This window comes from Hyla sarda, chromosome 11, assembly GCF_029499605.1.
Source record: "Hyla sarda isolate aHylSar1 chromosome 11, aHylSar1.hap1, whole genome shotgun sequence".
Classification (NCBI taxonomy): Eukaryota; Metazoa; Chordata; class Amphibia; order Anura; family Hylidae; genus Hyla; species Hyla sarda.
In genome coordinates this window covers 69,110,541-69,135,497 of record NC_079199.1, presented here as the reverse complement: position 1 = coordinate 69,135,497, position 24,957 = coordinate 69,110,541, and the positions used below count along the sequence as shown (strand labels likewise).

Here is a 24,957-nt window from a genome sequence, read left to right as displayed (position 1 = left end):
GAAGTAATAACGGATATTATAAACCGGGTGTAAAGGGATGACATAAAGGCTCATCTGTTTGCCATAGACTTAAATGTTAAAAATAACAGCTGTTAATTTATCCGTGACCGGCGAAAAATTAGTGCATGTCCCGTTATTTCTCCTGTCACGACTAATGGCCGCTATTCACGATGGTCTATAACGGATCATAACGGGTAATAAAAAAAATCCCATAGACTTGAATGGGATTGTTTCACGTCCATTTAACATTGGTTTTCTGACGGGCGTTTGAAACGGATGAATTTTTCTAGTGTGAAAGGTATTCTTTTCTGAGCTTTTTTATTTGTGTTACCCACATCCGGTGAAACATTCATGTCAATAGCAACTTTGGAAATATATTTAGTGAGAAAAATGGCAATGCGTTTAATACTTATTTCACCCACTATATGTGCACCGAGCCTAATAAAAATTGCAAAGTTGAAGAGAATATAATTTCAAAGTTTTTACTATATAGCCAGTGGTGACCAGAGTAATATATTCACATAATGATATCACTTTGTTTGATGTCATTGTTTATCCCTTGCAAACTCCTAAATTTCCCCCATAATGAATTATCTATAGCATACATTGTTATTATTTACTAACAATTAATAGTTGTTATTTTATGACACATTTTTGTTACTGAAGCTTCGGCATGGGCTCTTCATGGGAGTCCTTCGTCTAAGTCACATCATTTGCTCATCTACGGAAGATCGGGAGGATTTGTGAATAGGGTCCCGAGAAAGCATAATCTCCTGGATCTGGGTAAAGGTCGAGCATTCTGCTGGAAACTTGTTTCTCTAGAGATATGAAGAGATTCAGCATTATGTATCTACATGTACACAGACTGTTGATAAAATTGTCTGGAGAGCCTGGCCATGCCTTCCTGCTACATGTAAAAGATTTTTACTATGTATTCAGTGTGTTAGGCTATATTTATATGCAAAACTATGCAAGAGCTCATATGATGCCAAGTTACATTATTGCCAATGGGATGTGAACACTACAGGTTAAAACTTGACCATGGAGAACCCCTACAATCAGTCTATATACTCTTGATACAAAACAATAAATGCAGCAGCACCTGTTGATTTGTCTGAATAATTAATACCACTTCTTCAATAAACCATCTTAGTCTATTAGGTGGAGGCGCATCAAGTTAAATACCTGCAATGTTGGGAGTCCTAACAACAAGCTATAAAGATGAAGAACTCAACTCATAGCACGTTGGTTACAACTAGTGGCTATGTGTAGTCATTGTCATATGCTTTTGTATTTAAAAAAATGAAAGTTTACCTTGCTAGCATACAAATAAGCAATATAGCACAATACAGCACATAAATTCCCACTCTTTAAGAAACTATTATTGACAAGCATCATATGGTTGGGTTTTTAAATTTACTTTGTTCTATAACATAGCCGCTTCTATTTTTTATGTGAAGTAGAAGAACAAAGGTTCTGTATTAATTCAGTGGCTCTTAATATTGGAATTTTTACAAGGAGAAAGGGGAGTGAAGATGGTAGGCAATATTTTATAAAAAAAATTTATGAATCGTACAAGTACACAAAATTCACCAAAAAGTCGGGAAAATGTATTTGGGAAAAATTCCAACTGAAGAATGGAAAGGGGTGATAAAAGATTTGAATAAATCATCACTTGATGTCAATCATAGAGAAATATGGAAGGAAGGTACCGTATATACTCGAGTATAAGCCGACCCGAGTATAAGCCGAGACCCCTAATTTCAACCCAAAATCCCAGGAAAAGTTATTGACTCGAGTATAAGCCTAGGGTGGGAAATACCTCATCCCCCCCCCTGTCATCATCCAGACCCGTCATTAACATCCTCATCATCATCCCCTTGTCATCATCCCACACATCCCCCCTTCATCATCCCCTTATCATCCCACACATCCCCCCTTCATCATCCCCTTATCATCCCACACATCCCCCCTTCATCATCCCCTTATCATCCCACACATCCCCCCTTCATCATCCCCTTATCATCCCGCACATCCCCCCTTCATCATCCCCTTATCATCCCACACATCCCCCCTTCATCATCCCCTTATCATCCCACACCCCCCCCCTTCATCATCCTCTTCTCATCATTCGCCCTCAGTGGTCTTCAACCTGCGGACCTCCAGAGGTTTCAAAACTACAACTCCCAGCAAGCCCGGGCAGCCATCGGCTGTCCGGGCTTGCTGGGAGTTGTAGTTTTGAAACCTCCGGAGGTCCGCAGGTTGAAGACCACTGCGGCCTTCAACATCATCCAGCCCCCCTCTCACCCCCTTTAGTTCTGAGTACTCACCTCCGCTCGGCGCTGGTCCGGTCCTGCAGGGCTGTCCGGAGAGGAGGTGGTCCGGTGGGGAGGTGGTCCGGGCTGCTATCTTCACCGGGGGCGCCTCTTCTCCGCGCTTCCGGCCCGGAATAGAGCCGTTGCCTTGACAATGACGCAGAATTACGTTGGCAATGAACGCACCTCTGCGTCGTTGTCACGGCAACGTGACTATTCTGAGGCCGGGCCCGAAGCGCTTAGAAGAGGCCTCCCCGGTGAAGATAGCAGCCCGGAACCAGTATCCCACCGGACCACCTCCTCACCGGACAGCCCTGCAGGACCGGACCAGCGCCGAGCGGAGGTGAGTACTCAGAACTAAAGGGGGTGAGAGGGGGCTGGATGATGTTGAAGGCCGCAGTGGTCTTCAACCTGCGGGACTCCGGAGGTTTCAAAACTACAACTCCCAGCAAGCCCGGACAGCCGATGGCTGCCCGGGCTTGCTGGGAGTTGTAGTTTTGAAACCTCTGGAGGTCCGCAGGTTGAAGACCACTGCGGGTGGGGGAGTTCACTCGAGTATAAGCCGAGGGGGGTGTTTTCAGCACGAAAAATCGTGCTGAAAAACTCGGCCTATACTCGAGTATATACGGTAACTCAAACCACAGGAAAAAGTTGATATAAATAAATATGCCAGATGAGTACTAGTGTATAAAGTTGCGTACCCTATGCAACCTGTAGAGCAAATCTATATATATTTAAAAAACTCGATGTGTGTGTGTGTATGTATGTGTGTGTGTGTGTGTGTATGTTCCAGCATCACATCCAAACGGCAAAAGATATTAACATGAAACTTGGCACACATGTTACTTATATGTCAACTACAAACATAGGATAGGTAATTTAACCCTTACTCACCCCCATTTGCCAGGGTCAGGGTTTTTGTTTAAAATCTCATACAAGTCTATGGGAAATATGTTACTGCATAACTTCCAAACAGCTGGAGATATTTCAATAATACTTGGTCACATGTTACTTATATGTCCACTTAAAATATAGGATAGTTAATTTAACCCTTAACTACACCCATTTGTGAGGGTCGGGGGGGGGGGGGGGAATGGAAATCAATGGGAAATGTATGCTCCCATATAACTTCCGTACGGCTGGAGATAATTCAATACCTGGTACACATATTACGGGTCGGGATATGAGGACAGGATATGCGGTTGAGATAGGAGGTCGAGATAGGAGGTCAAGATAGAAGGTCAGGATAGGAGGTCAGATTAGGAGGTCGAGATAGGAAGAAGGGATAGGAGGTCGAGATAGGAAGACGAGATAGGAGAACGGGATAGGAAGTCGGCATAGGAGGTCAGGATAGGAGGTCGGCATAGGAGGTCGAGATAGAAGGTCGAGATAGGAGGAAGGGATAGGAGGTCGGGATAGAAAGACGGGATAGAGGGACGGGATAGGAGGATGGGATAGGAGGTCGGGATAGGGGGTTAAGAAAGGGGGTCGAGATAGGAGGACGGGATAGGAGGTCGGGATAGGAAGTCAGGATATGAGGTCGGGATATGACAACAATATATGAGGATGGGATATGAAGTCAAAAGCTTCCTCTGATGATTTTCCTCCACAACAAGGATTAGGAAGGAAAAACCGGGCAACGCCGGGTACTCAGCTAGTATAAAATAAAAAGAGAGGGGACACTTTCCTCAAAATGGTCTTTCATAAGCTCACTAATAGGAGCATAAGCAGGATTATGATATTGAATGTTTACAGTCGGATATACAAAAATTAAAAGATGCAATTTAGATAGGAAAAAGGTATTATTTATTATAAAAATATAAATATATATGGCATTATCTGCAGGGCCCTTGCAGAAATGCTGATAGATATATAAGGATAAAATACAATAAAATCTTTATGTAAAAGTACGTATTATGCAATCTATATTGTTCAGCCTCTATAGAGAAATAGTGTGCAGCCAATGTGCACACATTGCATGCGATGAGCAAGGTAAATTGTTGAGTGAATGTGGATAATTGTTGTGGTGTACCATTCCAGATTATAGTGATATCATCAATGTATCTTTTCCAGAGGACCAGGTTTGCCCCAAATTCCGGAGTGAGAGTGAGTTCCTCCAAGTAGGCCATGAATACATTTGCGCAAACCTGGTCCCCATCGTGGTTCCGACTAACTGTAGGTAGAATTGATCAATTGAGTAATTATGAGAAAGGATGTAGTAAATGCCTTCTAGTACAAATTGTGTTTGATCTGTTGGTATAGTACTATTTTGCATGAAGTGTTGTATTGCTTTGATGCCTTGTTGATGATCTATACAGGTGTATAGTGAACTGATGTCAAGGGTAGCAAGGCACCAGTTAAGTTGCCACTGTAGGGATTCCTGGAGTTTGATAATTTGTGTAGTGTCTTTGATGTATGCTTTTATTAATTTAACGAATGGTTATAATAGGATATCGAAGTACTCTGATAGGTGTGAAGTGAGTGATTGGATTCCAGAAATAATTGGTCTACCTGGTGGTTGTGTTGGATTTTTATGAATTTTAGGAATACAGTAGAAGATAGGTATATGTTTTTCAGTGTTAATAATATATTCATATTCTTGTTTGGTTTAAGTATATTTTGTTGAATTGCTCTTTCACATATAGTCTGTAGGTGTTGATGATATGGTTCTGTAGGATTATGTGATAGAGTTTTGTACGTGTTGGTTTCTGATAGTTGGTTGATGCATTATGTATTGTACATGTGTGTGTCCATAATTACTATGCCCCCGCCTTTGTCGGCGGGCCATCTAACAATATCGTTGTTTTTCTGTAAGCCTTTCATGGCTTGTACTTCTCTTTTGGTGAGATTACATTTCTGAGATGTTTGTCACTCATCTCCTGTCTAGGGTATGCTTTGGATTGTGGTTTTAAATTAGTGTGTGAATACTTTTGGGTTGAATGTTGATATTCTATAGGATATTTTTGGTAATATTTTTTCAAACAAAGCTTACGTATATGTTTCTCTATTCCAATATATATTTTGAATTTGTCCATGGGTTCACTGGGGTTGCAAATTTCAATACTTTATTAATGGGATACCCTGCTGCTCAGCATTTGGAACAAACTGGACAGCCGCCACGCCTCCTCCCATAGACTTGCATTGAGGGGGCGGGGCGTGACATCATGAGGGGGCAGGGCTATGACATCACAAGCTCCTGTCACCGGCTCCAACATTCAGAACAGTTTGTTCCAAACGCTGAGCAGCGGAGTACCCCTTTAAGTAATGTAACATGTTGTGGTGATAGTTTCTTACTATTTAGATTGATTATGGCCGAGTATGATTCTATTGAAGTCTGTCTATTTTTTGTTCTGGTCTTACGTCTGGTTCTAGTGTTTCCTCGTGGGAGACCCCTGGCTAAACCCAGGAAGCGACTAGGTGTCCATGCTGGAAGCCACAGCGGGTAAGTAGAGAGAGCTCTGCGGGACCACGCCAGGACGGGTGAGACAAACTGTCCTGAAATATTACAACTAGTTACCTAGCGACTGCACGGACTACAAGTATTTCTATAGTTACATAGTGACTACTTCACGGACAATAAGCTCTCCACTGTTATATACCAACATAGACTTGTATGCTATGGACACTTTACATTGCTCATCGCATTCAATGTGTGCACATTGCCTGCACACTATTTCTCTTTAGAGGCTGAACAATATAGATTGCATTATAAGTACTTTTACATAAAGATTTTATTGTATTTTATCCTTATATATCCATTGGCATTTCTGCAAGGGCCCTGCAGATAATGCCATATATATTTATTTTTATAATAAACAATACCTTTTTCTTATCTAAATTGCATCTTTTAATTGTTGTATATCTGACTGTGAACATTCAATATCATAATCCTGCTTATGCTCCTATTAGTTAGCTTATGAAAGACCAGATTTGAGGAAAGTGTCCCCTCTCTTTTTATTGTATAATGTCAATTAGGCCTTAAGGACCAGACCAATTTTATTTTTGCATTTTCGTTTTTTCCTCCTAGCCTTCTAAAAATCATAACTCTCTTATACTTCCATCCACAGACCCATATGAGGGCTTGTTTTTTGCGTCACCAATTGTACTTTGTAATTTCATCATTTATTTTACCATGAAATGTACACCGCAACCAAACAAATATTATTTATGTGGGAAAATTGAAAAGAAACCCGAAATTTAGCAAATTTTGAAAGGTTTTGTTTTCATACTGTACACTTTCTGGTAAAAATGACATGTTTTCTTTATTCTGTGGGTCAATACTATTAAAATGATACCCATGTTATATGCTTTTCTATAATTGCACCGCTTAAAAAAAATCTCAAACCATTTTAACAAAATTAGAATGCTTGAAATTGCCCTATTTTGACCACCTATAACTTTCTCATTTTTCCATATATGGGGCGATATGAGGGCTCATTCTTTGTGCCATGATCTGTAGTTTTTATCAGTACCACTTTTGCTTAGGTTTTACATTTTATACATTTTTTATTAATTTTCTATGGAACAAAATGTGACAAAAAAGCAGCAATTTTGGACTATTTATATTTTTTTACGTTTACGCCGTTCACTGTATGGGATAATTAACAATATATTGGTTCAGACTTTTACACATGCGGCGATACCAAGTATGTGTATTAATTTTTTTTTTTACACTTTTTTGGGGGTAAAATGGGAAAAAAACGGACGTTTTATTTATTGGGGGAGGGGATTTTTCACATTTTTAAACTTTTTTTATTTTACATTTTTTAACTTTTTTTTTTTTACACTTTTTAAATCCCCATTGGGGACTATTCATAGCAATCATTTGCTAATACTGTTCAGTGCTATGTATATGTTATGATTCGGTAGGCTGGAGGTGGATCCTCTGTGTCAGAGAGGGATTGGCGTGGACCGTACTGGTGGACCGGTTCTAAGTTGCTACTGGTATTCACCAGAGCCGCCGCAAAGTGGGATGGTCTTGCAGCGGCGGTAGCAACCAGGTCGTATCCACCGGTAACGGCTCAACCTCTCTGACTGCTGAGACAGGCGCGGTACAGAAGGACAAGGCAAGAGCAAGGTCGGACATAGCAGAAGGTCAGGGCAGGCAGCAAGGGTCGTAGTCAGGGGCAACAGCAGAAGGTCTAGAACACAGGCTTGGGACATACACAAAACGCTTTCTCTGGCACAAGGCAACAAGATCCGGCAAAGCAGGGAAGGGGAAGTGAGGTCATAAGGACGTGGAGCAGGTGGAAGCTAATAGACTGACTGGGCCAGGCACCAATCATTGGTGCACTGGCCCTTTAAATCTTAGAGAGCTGGCGCGCGCGGGCCAGAACGCGACAGCCGGGGACCAGGACAGGCAAGTAGCTTGGGATGCGATTTGCGAGCGGGCGCGTCCCGCTATGCGAATCGCATCCCCGTCGGCAGTGTCAGTGCAGCACTCCCGGTCAGCGGGTCTGACCGGGGCGCTGCAGAGAGGAGAACGCCGTGAGCACTCCGGGGAGGAGCAGGGACCCGGAGCGCTCGGCGTAACAGTACCCCCCCCCTTAGGTCTCCCCCTCTTTTTGTCTGTTTGTTCCTTCAAATGAGACGAGAACATTGGGGGCGACTCTTGAGTTTCCTTACGGAAAAAAGAGAAGTCCTGGGAAGCTACATCAGCGGCAGGCAATCCAGAAGAAGTGGGAATGGGGAGGGGGGCCAGAGGGTGAAGCTTGTCACGGGGCAGAGTGTTACCAGGAAGGGGGCTATGAGGAGCAGATGTGAGGCATCGTTTGTGACAAGCAGGACCCCAATTCTTGATCACCCCGGTGGTCCAGTCAAGGGTGGGAGAATGACGTTGGAGCCATGGCAGACCAAGGAGGACTTCAGAGGTGCAGTTGGGCAGAACAAAAAATTCAATTTTCTCGTGATGCAGTCCAATGCTCATAAGCAGGGGTTCTGTGCGGTAACAGTGCAGTCCAATTTTACTCCGTTGACCGAAGAAATGTAGAGCTGCTTGATGAGACGGGTCACTGGGATGCAGAACCTATTAACAAAAGAGGCCAGAATAAAATTTCCAGCAGAACCAGAGTCCAAGAAGGCCACAGCTGAGAAGGAGGAGTTGGCAGAAGGAGCAATCCGCACGGGCACAGTGAGACGTGGAGAAGCAGAATTCACACCAAGGGACTCCACTCCCATTTGAACAGGGTGCGTGCGTGCGTTTCCCAGACGCGGAGGACGAATAGGGCAGTCCACTAGGAAATGTTCAGTACTAGCGCAGTACAGGCATGAGTTTTTATCTCTGCGACGAGACCTCTCTTCATGGGTCAGGCGAGACCGATCCACTTGCATAGCCTCCTCGGGGGGAGGCACAGGGGTAGATTGCAAAGGATACTGGGAGAGAGGTGCCCAGAGATCAAGGTCCTTTTCCTGGCGGAGCTCCTGGTGTCTTTCAGAAAAACGCTTGTCGATGCGGGTGGCCAAAAGGATAAGTTCAGACAGGTTAGCTGGAATTTCTCGTACGGCCAGTACATCTTTGATGTTGCTGGATAAGCCTTTCTTGAAGGTCGCGCACAGGGCCTCATTGTTCCAGGCTAGCTCTGAGGCAAGGGTACGAAACTGGATGGAGTATTCGCCTACGGAAGTTCCTTGGACTAGGTTCAGCAAAGCAGTCTCGGCAGAGGAGGCCCGGGCTGGCTCCTCGAAGACACTACGGACTTCAGCGAAGAAGGACTGGACTGTGGCTGGATCATTGCGGTCCCAGAGCGGTGTGGCCCAAGACAAGGCCTTTCCAGACAGAAGACTAACTACGAAAGCCACCTTAGACCGTTCTGTAGGAAATTGGTCCGACAACATCTCCAAATGTAGGGAACATTGAGACAGGAAACCACGGCAGAGATTAGAGTCCCCATCAAATTTGTTCGGCATAGACAAGCGGAGGCTAGGAGCGGCCACTCGCTGCGGAGGAGGTGCAGGAGCTGGCGGAGGAGATGGTTGCTGCTGTAGCAGTGGCAGAAGTTGCTGTAGCATGGCGGTCAACTGCGACAGCTGCGGTCCTTGTTGGGCGATTTGTTGGGATTGCTGGGCGACCACTGTGGGTAGGTCAGCGAGACTTGGCAGCGGCACCTCAGCGGGATCTACTGTTATGGCAGGATCTACTGTTATGATTCGGCAGGCTGGAGGTGGATCCTCTGTGTCAGAGAGGGATTGGCGTGGACCGTACCGGTGGACCGGTTCTAAGTTGCTACTGGTATTCACCAGAGCCCGCCGCAAAGCGGGATGGTCTTGCAGCGGCGGTAGCAACCAGGTCGTATCCACCGGTAACGGCTCAACCTCTCTGACTGCTGAGACAGGCGCGGTACAGAAGGACAAGGCAAGAGCAAGGTCGGACGTAGCAGAAGGTCAGGGCAGGCAGCAAGGGTCGTCGTCAGGGGCAACAGCAGAAGGTCTAGAACACAGGCTTGGGACATACACAAAACGCTTTCTCTGGCACAAGGCAACAAGATCCGGCAAAGCAGGGAAGGAGAAGTGAGGTTATAAGGACGTGGAGCAGGTGGAAGCTAATAGACTGATTGGGCCAGGCACCAATCATTGGTGCACTGGCCCTTTAAATCTTAGAGAGCTGGTGCGCGCGCGCCCTAGAGAGCGGAGCCGCGCGCGCCAGAACGTGACAGCCGGGGACCGGGACAGGCAAGTAGCTTGGGATGCGATTCGCGAGCGGGCGCGTCCCGCTATGCGAATCGCATCCCCGTCGGCAGTGTCAGTGCAGCGCTCCCGGTCAGCGGGTCTGACAGGGGCGCTGCAGAGAGGAGAACGCCGCGAGCGCTCCGGGGAGGAGCAGGGACCTGGAGCGCTCGGCGTAACAGTATAGGACATATACATATATAAGACCCCGGGAGACGGCCGGAGCCCGGTGAGGGGAACTCCGGCCACCATGCTGGATGATCATCCATTCAAAGTACCGCACTGACACAGATGCCGTGATCTGTATTGATCACGGCATCTGAGGGGTTAGTGGCGGACATCTGCGCGATCACGGATGTCCGCCATTACCGGCGGGCCCAGGCTGCTGATAGCAGCCGGGACCTGCTGCGCATGACGCGAGCACCGCTCCAGTGCTTGCGATCATGGCGGCACATAAATGTACGCCATGGTGCGTTAAGAACCACGTCACCATGACGTACATTTACGTCCATTGTCTTTAAGGGGTTAATGATTCCCAGATTGCACTATTTGCTGTTATCATTGCAAAAAATGGGATGTAGGGTGGATTCAAAATGGCCTAGGTGTAATAATAAAGAGCGGGTTTAGTTCATATTTCATAGGAATGTAATTGCAACATTTTTGGTATAAGGCAATAGAAAAATTGGAGCAAGATTTTGGGGTCAAGTTACCTTGGTGTGGGAGATTAGGCATACTGAGTACTGGGATAGAAAGAATAGAAAATAGGGATACAAAGGGAGATTTATCAAAGCCTGTGTAGAGAAAGAGTGGTGCAGTAGCCCATAGCAAGGGAAAAGAACCTATAATAAGGCGGAGAAACAGTGGAATAAATGTGGTTAGTTTTTTGTGGGTTTTTTTGTCTGTTTTTTTCTTACTGGTGGCGGGGGGGGGGGTAGAGGATAAGGAGAAGTAGAGGTTTTATAATGTAATATTGTAACTGTGTTATGATTATGAGCATTTGAATAAGAATGATTTAAATAAAATCTGTGGCTCTTAGAAAAATGGGACATTAATTAACCATTTGGTTGTTTGCTGTGTTATGTAACCCATTCTCTGAGCCATATGGAAACAAAGTATTCTGTGTCTTAAACCCCCATTGCGATGTTTCAGTTTCAAGAGACTCCGTGCCCCCACTCAAATCAATGGATTGTCTGTGTATTGCAACAAGCCTTAACCCGTACAGGACCCAGGGCGCATGGATACGCCCTGTGTACCTGGTCTTAAAGACCCAGTGCGTACCTGTACGCCCGTGGGAATTTCGGTCCCTGCGGGGACCGGACCGGGGTCACTGCTGATATAGATCAGCAGGCACCCCGTGCAAATGCCCAGGGGGGTCATCAGACCCCCATGTCGGCGATCGGCGCAAATCGCAAGTGAATTCACACTTGCGATTTGCGCCGATTCCGGGTCATACGGGTCTATGGTGACCCGGAATATAAGAGGGATCGCGGTTGTTTAAGACACCTACGATCCCCATGAAGGGATAGGAGTGAGGTGGCAGGGGTGCCACCCCTCCTATCCCTGCTATTGGTGGTCTAGACGCGACCACCAATAGCAGATCGGGGGCGGGGGGGTTAACTTTAGTTTTCCCCGTTCTGCCCACCCACAATAGGCGGGGCAGAACGGGGAACCGAAGGGGACCGGGCGCCGAAGATCCACTTACCCGTTGGTGGAGGCTGCGGGACAGGATTGTCTGCGGTGATCGGCGCGGGTGGCAATGTCGTGCGGCAGAAGAGGACGGCTTCCTGGATCCGACGGAACCGGTAAGTTGCCTAGCAACATCTAGAGGGTTACAGTCTGAGACTGTAGCCCTCCAGATGTTGCAAAACTACAACTCTCAGCATGCCCAGACAGCTGTTTGGGCATGCTGGGACTTGCAGTTTTGCAACAGCTGGAAGTCTACAGTTTAGAGACCACTGCACAGTGATCTCTATACTGTAGCACTCTAGATCTTGCAAAACTACAACTCCTAGCATGCCCACACAGCAGTTTTCTGTATGTGCATGCTGGGATTTGTAGTTTTGCAACATCTGGAGGTCCACAGTTTGGAGATCACTGTGCACTGGTCTCTAACTGTAGCCCTCCAGTTGTTGCAAAACTGCAAATCCCAGCATGCCCAAACAGCAAACAGCTGTCTCGGCATGCTGGGAGTTGTAGTTGCGTACCTCCAGCTATTGCATAACTACATATCCCAGCATCAGTACATGCTGGGAGTTGAAGTTTTGCAACAGCTGGAGGCACGCTGGTTGGAAAATACTGAGTTAGGTAACAGAACCTAACTGAAGGTTTTCCAACCAGTGTGCCTCCACTTCTGGCAAAACTTTTTGAAACAGCTGAAGGTTTGTCCCCCCCATGTGAACTTACAGGGTACATTCACACGGGCAGGTTTACAGTAAGTTTCCTGCTTCAAGTGTGAGCTGTGGCAAATTTTTTGCCGCAGCGCAAATTTCAAGCGGGAAGCTCACTGTAAACCTCTGCCAGTGCGAACGTACCCTAAAAACACTACACTAACACAAAATAAAGGGTAAAACACAACTTATACACCCCCTTACACTGTCCCCCCAATAAAAATGAAAAACTTATTGTACAGCAGTTTTTCCAAAACGGAGCCTCCAGCTGTTGCAAAACAACAACTCCCAGCATTTCCGGACAGCCAATGACTGTCCAGGCATGCTGGGAGTTTAGCAACAGCTGGAGGCACCCTGTTTGTGAATCACTGGCGTAGAATACCCCTATGTACACCCCTATGCAACCCCTGATTTAGTCTTCAAATGTGCATGGCGCTCTCTCACTTTGGAGCCCTGTCGCATTTCAAGGAAACAGTTTAGGGCCACATATGGGTTATTTCCGTACTCAGGAGAAATTGCACTACAAATTTTGGGGGGGCTTTTTCTCCTTTTAACCCTTATGAAAAGGAAAAGTTGGGGGCTACACCAGCCTGTTAGTGTAAAAAAAAAAAAAATTTACACTGACATGCTGGTGTTGCCCCATACTTTTTATTTTCACAAGTGTTAAAAGGAAAAAAAGACCCCCAAAATTTGCAACACAATTTCTCCTGAGTACGGAAATACCCCAGATGTGGGCATAAAATTTTCTGCGGGCGCACAATAAGGATCAGGAGTGAGAGCACATGATGTACATTTGAATCCTAAATTGGTGATTTGCACAGGGGTGACTGATTGTACAGCGGTTCTGCCATAAACGCAAAAAAAGAAATACCCACATGTGACCCCATTTTGGAAACTACACCCCTCACGGAATGTAACAAGGGGTATAGTGAGCCTGAACACCCCACAGGTGTTTAATGAAAATTCTTCAAAGATGGATGGAAAAATGAAAGAAAAATTACTAAAATGCTGGTGTTACCCAAAATTTTTCATTTTCACACGAAAAAATAGGAGAAAAGCCCCCCAAAATTTGTGACCCCATTTCTTCTGAGTAAGAACATACCCCATATGCGGATGTAAAGTGCTCTGATGGCGCATTACAATGCTCAGAAGAGAAGGAGCGTCAATGGGATTTTGAAGAGAAAATTTGTCCGGAATTGAAGGCCACGTGTGTTTACAAAGCCCCCATAGTGCCAGAACAATGTACCCCCCCCCCCACATGTGACCCATTTTGGAAACTACACCCCTCACGTAATGTAATAAGGGGTACAATGAGCATTTACGCCCCACAAGTGTCTGACAGATTTTTGGAACAGTGGTCCGTGAAAATGAAAAATGTAATTTTTCATTTGCACAGCCCACTGTTCCAAAGATCTGTCAAACGCCAGTGGGGTGTAAATATTCACTGCACCCCTTATTAAATTCTGTGAGGGGTGTAGTTTCCAAAATGGGGTCACATGGGGGGGGTGGTTCCACTGTTCTGGCACCCCGGGGGGCTTTGTAAACGCACATGGCCCCCGACTTCTATTCCAACCAAATTCTGTCTCCAAAAGATCAATGGCGCTCCTCCTCTTCTGAGCATTTTAGTGCGCCAGCAGAGCACTTGACATCCACACATTGGGTATTTCCATACTCAAAAGAAATGGGGTTACACATTTTGGGGGTCATTTTCTCCTATTACCTCTTGTAAAAATTTAAAATTTGGGGGGAAACCAGCATTTTTTTTCCTTTACACATCCGACTTTAACAAAAAGTCGTCAAACACCTGTGAGGTGTTAAGGCTCACTGTCACCCTTGTTGCGTTCCTTGAGGGGTGTAGTTTCCAAAATAGTATGCCATGTGTTTTTTTTTTTTTTGCTGTCCTGGCACCATGGGGGCTTCCTAAATGCGACATGCCCTCCAGAAACCATTTCAGCGAAATTTGCTTTTCAAAAGCCAAATGTGACTCCTTCTCTTCTGGGTATTGTAGTGTGCCAGCAGAGCACTTGACGTCCACACATGGGGTATTTCCATACTCAGAAGAGATGGGGTTACAAATTTTGGGGGGCATTTTGTCCTATTATCCCTTGTAAAAATGTTACATTTGGGGGAAGACTAGCATTTTAGTGAAAAAAAATATATAATAATTTACACATCCAACTTTAACAAAAAGTTGTGAAACACCTGTGGGGTGTTAAGGCTCACTGGACCCATTGTTACGTGCCTTGAGGGGTGTAGTTTCCAAAATAGTATGCCATGTGTTTTTGTTTTTTTTTTGCTGTTCTGGCACCATAGGGGCTTCCTAAGTGCGCCATGCCCCACAAAAACCATTTCAGAAAAACTCACTCTCCAAAATCCCTCTGTCGCTCCTTCCCTTTTGAGCCCTCTACTGCGCCCGCCGAACGCTTGACATACACATATGAGGTATTTCCTTACTCGAGAGAAATTGGGTTACACATTTTAGGAAGATTTCTCTCCTTTTACCCCTTGTAAAAATTCAAAAACTGGGTGTACAAGAACATGCGATTGTAAAAAAATGATTTTGAATTTTCTCCTTCAATTTGCTGTTATTCCTGTGAAACACCTAAAGGGTTAACAAACCTTTTGAATGTCATTTTGAATACTTTGAGGGGTGCAGTTTTCATAATGGGGTCATTTGTGGGGTATTTCTAATAAGAAGACCCTTCAAATCCACTTCAAACAGAATTGGTCCCTGAAAATTTTCGATTTTGAAAATTTTGTGAAAAATTGGAAAATTGCTGCTATACTTTGATGCCCTCTGATGTCTTCCAAAAGTAAAAACATCTCAACTTTATGATGCAATCATAAAGTAGACATGTTGAATATGTGAATCAATATATAATTTATTTGGAATATTCATTTTCCTTGTAAGCAGAGAGCTTCAAATTTTTTCATCAAATTTTGGAATTTTTCACCAAGAAGCGATGCAAGTATCGACAAAATTTTACCACTAACATAAAGTAGAATGTCACTAAAAAACTATCTCGGAGTCAGAATGAAAGGTAAAAACATCATAGAGTAATTAATGCTTAGAGTGAAAGTGGTCAGATGTTCAAAAAATGGCCAGGTCCTACAGTGAAAATTGGCTGGGTCCTTAAAGGGTTAAGGAGAGAAAGATAGGCATCCCTCCTAGTGGCTCTCCTCTCTGAACAAGAGATGAGGAGCCTGATCAAAGTAGACCCAATATTTTCACATAATTCCCCAGTGAGGTATATAAAAATGGATTTTATAATCTGGACATTCCTTATAATTTGGATTGGACATTACACCCATTGATTCAAAAATGTGTAAATCTCACCCCCAAGGATAGCCTTAATAATCCTGTCTGAGTTCTGACAGCAGATGCAGGTTTAGTCTCCTGTACTTGGGTCTCTACTGCTGCCAAAAAGCTTTTCAGACCCTTCTCGGTTATCTTGTTTCCTGTAATGTAGAAGTGAAAAATGCATTAAAGAAGCACTCCCATTTTGTTGCCCACACAGTGCCAGCTCATCCACAGTATTCCCCGCAATGTCATCTGTTCCATCTCAACTCATGTGATCACCCAGTCTGATAACTATATGTTTGTAAACAGGATGTCTCTCTCATGTTATTGACTTCCTGTGAACTATAACTACATCTTCACCTATTAGATCTCTCCTGGCAGCTCAGACGCCTTCCCTTCCAGCTTTGCCCTCCTTGTTCATCTCTGTCCCTTCCTAAGAAAAAATGATATAGGCTAGTCCATACACTGATTAGCTGCATAGTTATACAAGTTACACATTTTTCTAATGGTGTTGGTTTTATATTAGAAGGTATATAGTGTCCCTCTAAGGTAGACTTCCCCCTCCAAAAATAAAACCTACACAGAGTGGTATGCTTTTTATTTTTGTCTTTTTCACTATATCTGGCTCTATTCTATCTAGCAAACCCAAATATATAACACCCAGAGGCAAAAGTGACGCTTTTGGCCTATGTATGATAATGGAAGTCTATAGATACATTTACTTTATAGGCTCAAACCTTTTTTGGCATGTACAGTAAACATACAGTAAATTGCAGTGTGAAATTAACCACTCTGTACATAGCTCTCATGCTGGAGAGATGGAGTGTTGTCAGTCATTATTTTACTGAGTAGGAAACTGGCAATTCTTTCTATGACAACAGTGTATTGCGGAGGAACAATGTTTAAAGAGGTTCTTCAGTGGAAAACACATTTTTTTTTCTAATCAACTGGTGCCAAAAAGTTAAACAGATTTGTAAATTACTTCTATTTAAAAAGCAAACCTCTCCTGCTCTGGATAGTTTCTGACACAGATAGAGGTGGTAGCAGAGAGCACTGTGGTCAGACAGAAAATAACTATACAACTTCCACTGTAGTATACAGAAGCTGATAAGTACTGGAAGGATTAAGATCACTTTAAGGATGATGTGTGCCTAGATTTACATTCCTCTCCAGGGTGTATATTACTCATACACAGGGCAAATATTTTTCTTACTTGAAAGATTTAGGCTGATCAGAACTTTGTTACCAGAGAGATAAACTTTCCCATCTTTAAATTCAGCTTGTTCCAGCAAAGGGTTGATGTCTTCAGTTTGCTCCACCTGCGGGATTACAGAAGTGATTTTAGAATTTTAAAGGGGTACTCCGGTGGAAAACAGTTTTTTTTTAAATCAAATGGTGCCAGAAAGTTACACAGATTTGTAAGTTACTTTTATTTTTAAATATTAATCCTTCCAGTACTTATCAGCTGCTGTATGCTCCAGAGGAAGTTCTTTTATTTGTGAATGTATTTTCTGTCTGACCACAGTGCTCTCTGCTGACACCTCTGTCCATGTCAGGAACTGTCTGAAGCAGGAGAGGTTTCCTATGGGGATTTGCTCCTGTTCTTGACAGTTCCTGACATAGACAGAGTTGTCAGCAGAGAGCACTGTGGTCAGTCTGGAAATATATATACAACTTCCTCTGTAGTATACAGCAGCTGATAAGTACTGGAAGGATAATTTTTATTAAATAAAAGTAATTTACAAATCTGTTTAACTTTCTGGCACAAGTTGATTTAAAACCCATCGGAGTACCCCTTTAACCTCTTAAGGACACAGAGCGTACCTGTACGCCCTGCGCCCTGTCCCGGTATATAATGCGGGGTCACGCCATGACCCCACGTCATAGCGGGTCGGTCCCGGCGGTTAATGAAAGCCGGGACCCTGGGCTAATAGCGTGTGGCACCAATCGTTGTGCCGCATGCTATTAACCCTTTAGACATGGCATTCAAAGTTGATCGCTGTGTCTACAGTAACAAAAATACACTCCCGGCAGCGTGGTGAAATCGTGATGTCACGATCAGCTAGAACGTGAGTGGAGGGTGCCTTACTTGCCACCGTCGCGTCCGATCATCGATTGATTGCTCCAAGCCTGAAATCCAGGCTTGAGCAATCAACCGCCGATAACACTGATCATCTCATGTTAATGCATGGTGTTGATCTGTGTATAAGATCAGTATGTGCAGTGCTATAACCACTGCAAAAAAAAAAGTGTGAAAAAAGTTAACAAGATCATTTAACCGCATTCCCTAATTAAAGTAAGAATCATCCCCCTTTTCCCTTTAAAAAAAAAAAAAAAAAAACTGTGCGTGTGCGGAAATGTCCAAACTATAAAAATATATTGTTAATTAAACCGCATGTCAATGGCGTACACGCAAAAAAAAACAAAGTCCAAAATAGCGTATTTTTGGTCACTTTTTATACCATGAAAAAAATGAATAAAAAGCTATCAAAAAGTCTGATCAATACAATCGTACCGATAAAAACTTCAGATCACGATGCCGTAAGCAGAAAAATAAAAAAATTATAGGGGTCAGAAGATGACAATTTTATTAATAAATTATTAATAAATTATTAAACGTATTAATTTTCCTGCAATACAAAATCAAACCAATTTAAGTAGGGTATCATTTTAATCATATGGACCTACAGAATAAAGTTAAGGTGTCATTTTTACAGAAAAAAAATGCACTGCGTAGAAACGGAAGCCCCAAAAGTTACAAAATTTAATTTTTTTTCAATTTTGTCGCACAATGAATTTTTTTTCCTTTTCGCCGTGGATATTTTGGTAAAATGACTGTCACTGCTAGAGTTAGTGGCGCAAAAAATAAGCCATAATATTAAATTTAAGGTGCAAAATTTAAAGCATTATGATTTTTAGAAGGTAATGAGGAAAAAATGAAAATGCAAAAATGGAAAAACCCATAGTCCTTAAAGGGTTAAAGTACTTGCAAATAGGGGGCAATATAAAAATATTTATAGTCCTGTTTGCAGTGCGCGGAATGAACGCCTAGATGGCAATTGCAGGGGTTCGATGTGCTAAAATGGCTGCCAGAGGTCACTTACCATCCTCCTGCTGCCGGATCTTCTCTCCTCTGATACAGTTTGTGATACAGGCTGTATAACTAGAGCGCTGGTCAGACTGTACAATGCTATGCAATTGGCAAAGCATTGTACAGTGAATGTAATCTAATGATAAAAAATTATTAAATAAACAATAAAAAAAATTCTTTAAATGATATAAAAGTCCCTCTCCTAATAAAAATTCCCCTCTTTTTCTCATAAAAAAAAAAAAAAATTTGGTATTGTTGCGTGCAGCAATGTCTGAACTGGTAAAATGTAGTGTAAATGTAAATAAATACCGAACGGCAGATAACAAAAAAACATGAATAAAAATGATCAAAAAGTCTAAACAAAAACTACAGATCATGCGCAATAAATGTGCCCTAATACAGCTCCGTATACAGAAAAATATAAAAAGAATAAGGGTCAGAATAGGGCAATTTTAACCCCTTAAGGACTCAGCCCATTTTGGCCTTAAGGACTCAGACAATTTAATTTTTACGTTTTCATTTTTTCCTCCTCGCCTTCTAAAAATCATAACTCTTTTATATTTTCATCCACAGACTAGTATGAGGGCTTGTTTTTTGCGCGACCAGTTGTCCTTTGTAATGACATCACTCATTATATCATAAAATGGATGGCGCAACCAAAAAACACTATTTTTGTGGGGAAATTAAAACGAAAAAACGAAAAAACGAAAAACGCAATTTTGCTAATTTTGGAAGGTTTTGTTTTCACGCCGTACAATTTATGGTAAAAATGACATGTGTTCTTTATTCTGAGGGTCAATACAATTAAAATGATACCCATTATTATATACTTTTATATTATTGTTGCGCTTAAAAAAAATCACAAACTTTTTAACCAAATTAGTACGTTTATAATCCCTTTATTTTGATGACCTCTAACTTTTTTATTTTATTCCGTATAAGTGGCGGTATGGGGGCTCATTTTTTGCACCATGATCTGTACTTTTTTTTAATACCACATTTGCATATAAAAAACTTTTAATACATTTTTTATAATTTTTTTTTAATAAAATGTATTAAAAAAGTAGGAATTTTTTACTTTTTTTTTCGGACTTATTTTTTTTCGTTCACGGCGTTCACCGTACGGGATCATTAACATTTTATTTTAATAGTTCGGACATTTACGCACGCGGCGATACCAAATATGTCTATAAAAAATGTTTTTTACGCTTTTTGGGGGTAAAATAGGAAAAAACGGACGTTTTACTTTTTTATTGGGGGAGGGGATTTTTCACTTTTTTTTTACTTTTACTTTTAAATTTTTTTACATTTTTTTTTACACTTGAATAGTCCCCATAGGGGACTATTCATAGCAATACCATGATTGCTAATACTGATCTGTTCTATGTATAGGACATAGAACAGATCAGTATTATCGGTCATCTCCTGCTCTGGTCTGCTCGATCACAGACCAGAGCAGGAGACGCCGGGAAACGCACGGAGGAAGGAGAGGGGACCTCCGTGCGGCGTTATGAATGATCGGATCCCCGCAGCAGCGCTGCGGGCGATCCGATCGTTCATTTAAATGGCGAACTGCTGCAGATGCCGGGATCTGTATTGATCCCGGCACCTGAGGGGTTAATGGCAGACGCCCGCGAGATCGCGGGCGTCGGCCATTGCCGGCGGGTCCCTGGCTGCGATCAGCAGCCGGGATCAGCCGCGCATGACACGGGCATCGCTCCGATGCCCGCGGTTATGCTTAGGACGTAAATGTACGTCCTGGTGCGTTAAGTACCACCTCACCAGGACGTACATTTACGTCCTGCGTCCTTAAGGGGTTAAAGGGAACCCGTCATTAAGTTTTACCATATATAACAAGTGGCAACACGTAATAGAGGTTAATATCATGTGTCCTACCATGTTTGGATGTCTGCTGGCACGTCTGTAAATGTGGCAAAAACAACTTTAATAACTGTCACATGCAGTATGTAAATGAGGCTTAAGTAGTCACCAGGCATGCTCAAGTAGTCACCAGGCATGCGGCCTGCTGAAGAAGTCACGGCTCGCCACGCTGAACTCACGCTCATTCAAGCTCTAATCACTCCTATTTAGACATGATTGACAGCCTACCTCTGAGAAATGACATCAGACCCTGACTGAGCTGCTGAATCATACCTAGATAGGTATAATTTGAGTAATAGGCATGATTACTGCTCTGGTAGCCATGACTACTTTAGCAGCCGCACGCCTGACTGAGCCTAATTTACATACTGCGTGTGACAGTTATAAAAGTTGTTTTCTCCACATTTAGAGACGTACCAGCAGACATCCAGGCATGGTAGGACACTTGATATTAACCTCTATTATGTGTTGCCACTCGTTGTATAGGGTAAAACTTAGTGACGGGTTCCCTTTAAGCATACTGATTTTGTAAAAAAAAAAAAGTTGGACTTTTTTAAGTAGTACAATAATAAAAGATATAAGATAAGATAAAAGATATGTAAATATAGGTATCGTTTTAATTATATCGACTACAGGTTAATATGTCAGTTTTACCATAAAGTGGACTGCGTAAAAACAAAAACCTCCCAAAACTGCAGTTTTCTTTTCAATCTTCCTCCCCAAAATAAGATTTTTTTTTTTGTTTGGCTGTACATTTTATGGTGAAAAAACACATTAGAAAGAAAAATTGGTCATGCAAAAAAACAAGCCCTCATATGGATCTGTAGATGGAAAAATAAAAGAGTTATGGCTTTTAAAAGGGGGTGAAGATGAGGAAAAAACTAAAAAGCAAAAATGAAAATGGTCTGTCTCCTCAAAGAATAGTCTAGTGGTGGTGGCTATGTTATAATGCTCTAAAAATTTAAGTATGCCTGTGAAGTAATGCCTCATAGGAGGCATAGTGTTTGGGGAGTTGCATTTGACCACTTCTACATAAACTAGACAGGGCTAAATAGAGTACCCTCTGGTAATTTTATCTTACCTCTTGCTCAGGTAATGCTGCTCTCTTGGTGGCAGACTTAACTGCTTTTCCTCGTGTGTTTTTTTGATCAGAGTTGGACGTTTCTGTAAAATATCACTGTTACAACATAATATGTACCATTTCATTATTTCAGCTTATGCATTTTTAGTTCTCTGTTAATAGACAGAATGAAATCCCACACCACAAATCTTACGTTTTTTTGATGCTTTAGGGTCTTCTTTCTTAGTTAGTCCAGGCTGCGTTGCCACAGTCGAGGTTCCAGTTACCATGCTACTGACAGATTTGTCTTCTTTCTTTTGGGGATCCTGAACCAAAGTGACAATAACCAATTTATGCTAATGTTCGATAAATAACTCACGGCACAAAGCGGTGCCCAACACGCCCCTCCATGTATCTATATGGGATAGTCAGAGATACAGTGTTCAGGTATCTCCAGCTCTGTCATAGAGATGCATTGGAGGGGGCATGTTGGTCACCGCTTTGTGCCATAGTTGACAAACTCCATTCATACATAGAGCCATCTGAGTAATATGGTTTACTGCTATTAAGTATAGTAAGGGCACGGCATGTATCAGGGAAGTCTTAATATTGGGACCATTCGGCTCACCTTCTCCTTCTTCTTTGAGATGCTTGATTTAGCCTTCTGCACTTGTGATTTCTCTGCTTTATCCATAGCTGAGCTGCTGTGGTGGCTCAGGGGTCGTTCACTCTTGGCATCAGCATGACGTGATGTGGTTGGCTTTAAAGAAAATGCAACTGTGAATCCTGACTTTAAAGATATAAGCAGATAGCATCATGGTCATGGTTCTCACCGATCGTGGCTGTTCCTGAGCCTCCTTCTCCAGTAGGAGCCGACGCCTCTCGACAGTTTCTGTATGTGTTAATGCAAAACGCCCCAAAACCTAGGCCACAGGATGACAAAAATGTTATATTATACACAGTTAAGGCCTATAAAGAAGCAAAATTTCTTACCAACCTCGGCCAATGCGAGTGCCCCTTGATCCCTGATCTGGTTACTGGAAAGATTGAGGGAGAGCAATGATCGGTTGAATCTTAAGGCCTAAAAAATGCAAGTTATGTTGTGTATAATGACTTGTACATTCCTATGACAGGTGGGGGGGAAAGTCTAACTGCACCCCTTACCACTATCCATAGACCATTATATTTTCCAGGAAATCTAGTAACTCCTACAGAGCTTCAGAGCAATTAAAAGACTTATAATTTTTCCATACCTCTGCAATGTAAGCTGCTCCCAGGTCTGTGATGTGATTGTAGCTGAGGACAAGAGTAGCCAGGTTTTTGTTGGTCATTTTAAGGCTCTGCAGAATTTGGCTGATGAGTCTGGCTCCTTCATCAATGATTTGGTTATTTCTGAGTGATATATGGACCAACCTGTGTGGACGGAAAGATTATATGCATCAGAAGAAACAGCGGAGGTTTTAATGATAACCACAGCTCAATCCTCTTCATGGTATTAGCTCATTGATATGTATTCCTTGCTGCTTTGCCTCTGTCGATTTTCCAGGAGTATTGTGGCAGAAGGGTAGATTTAATGATCACGTTACTTACCCTAAATCATCTGAGATTAACTTATAATATGACTGGTCAGGCAGCGGGTTCCCTTCTAGTGAAATAACCCTGGTGATTATAGAAAAGCACACAGGTATATCAATATGTGTATTAGAGGAAGCATAAAGTCAAACATATGTATAACAATCCAATGAGGTTACATAGTTTTTAAGGATAAAAAAAGAAATATGTCCATTCAGGTCCAGCCTATTACTCTATTGTGTTGATCTAGAGGAAGGCAAACTCCATGAGGTAATTTTTATCATTTTAGGGAGAAAAATTCCTTCCTGACTTAAAATCTGGCAATAAGAATAAATCCCTGCATCAACAACCTTTGTCCAGAATCTAGTGACAATAACTTGTAATATTATTTCTTTCCTTAAATGCATCCAGGTCCATTTTGAACATCCAGGTCCATTTTATTGAGTTTACCATGACCACTACCTCTGGCAGAGCATTCCCATAGTCCCACTGCTGTTACAGGAACTTTTTTTCCTCTAGGCGTACAGGATACCCCCCTTGTTATTGACACAGTCCTGGGTATAAATTGATCATGGGAGAGATTTCTGTACTGCCCACTGATATATTTATACAGTTATTAGATAACCCCTAAGCTACCACTTCCCAGCCCAAGCCTCCAACCTATCTATATTCAATTTATTACTCTGGTTGCCCATCTTTGAACCCTCTCCAGCTGTACGCTGGTGCCCAAAACTGTACACAGTATTCCATGTGTGGTCTGACCAATGATTTATACAGTGGTAGAATTTATTTTTCATACGCACCTATACCCTTTTGATGCAGCCTATGATTTTATGTGCATTGGCAGCATGTTAGTAGCCCCCAGTGTGTTTCAATTTAGTACATAATCCCAGTCTGGATTTTTTTTATTCCCAAGTGTATAACCTTACATTTATCAGTGTTGAATCTCATCTGCCACTTCAAAGCCCAAGCCTCCAACCTATCTAGATCCACTTGTGACAGTGAACTGTCCTCTATTGTGTTAAACACCTTACAGCACTTAGTACCATCTGTAAATATTAATACTTTACTATACAATCCCTCACAAGGTCATTAAAGGGATTATCCATCATAAGGTCATATTAGTATATACTTGGCAGACAGTAATGGACATGTTTAGGAAGGATCTGCATTCTCGCCCATTTTAATAATGGCTGTTATTTTGTGACGGGTGAATGAATGGGAGAAATAGTGCATGCACTAATTCTCCCATTACTATCGCCCGTCACAAAATAACGTCCGTTATTGATAATGAGCGATAACGGGTTAAAACGGCTATTAGAAAAATCCCATAGACTATAATGGGATTTTCTAAAGGCCGTAGTGTTTTTGTACCAGCCGTAGAACTGCCGATTTCCTAACGGGCGTTCATAACGGAAGTGTTTTTATAGTGTGAAAGGGGCCTAAGAGCTTGTTTTTGTAAGACCAATAGTACTTTGTAATGACACCTTTCCTTTTACCATAAAATGTGCGATGCAACCAAAAACGTTATTTACGGTGGGAAACTGAAAATACATTTTTTAAAGCAATTTAGCAATTTGGGATGTTTGGCTTTTAGGCAGTGCATTTATGGTAAAACTGACATGTTATATTTATTCTGTGGGTCAAAACAATTAAAATGATACCCATGTTTACATGCTTTTCTATTA

General features: G+C 42.5%; 1 protein-coding gene across 6 annotated transcripts in view; it reads right to left on the bottom strand.

Annotated features, from left to right (window-relative positions):
* Positions 1-417: 417 nt before the first annotated feature.
* The window catches only part of LRRC71 (leucine rich repeat containing 71), a 98,428-nt gene continuing 73,888 nt past the window's right edge, over positions 418-24,957 (bottom strand). The window contains exons 8-18 of one of the 6 annotated variants that reach the window (XR_008848837.1): positions 23,288-23,356; positions 22,951-23,110; positions 22,695-22,778; positions 22,531-22,620; positions 22,326-22,457; positions 21,912-22,023; positions 21,719-21,801; positions 16,879-16,984; positions 16,026-16,098; positions 15,702-15,823; positions 680-818 (exon numbers count right to left, since the gene is read on the bottom strand). Coding sequence is in view for 5 of the 6 variants with exons in the window: in XM_056546251.1 (XP_056402226.1) it covers positions 705-818; positions 15,702-15,823; positions 16,879-16,984; positions 21,719-21,801; positions 21,912-22,023; positions 22,326-22,457; positions 22,531-22,620; positions 22,695-22,778; positions 22,951-23,110; positions 23,288-23,356 (1,072 nt within the window). In the remaining variant the exon portion in view is untranslated. Of the gene's footprint in view, positions 819-15,701; positions 15,824-16,025; positions 16,099-16,878; positions 16,985-21,718; positions 21,802-21,911; positions 22,024-22,325; positions 22,458-22,530; positions 22,621-22,694; positions 22,779-22,950; positions 23,111-23,287; positions 23,357-24,957 lie in introns of all 6 variants that reach the window. The other 5 variants (XM_056546249.1, XM_056546251.1, XM_056546248.1 and 2 more) reach the window with 5 other exon arrangements.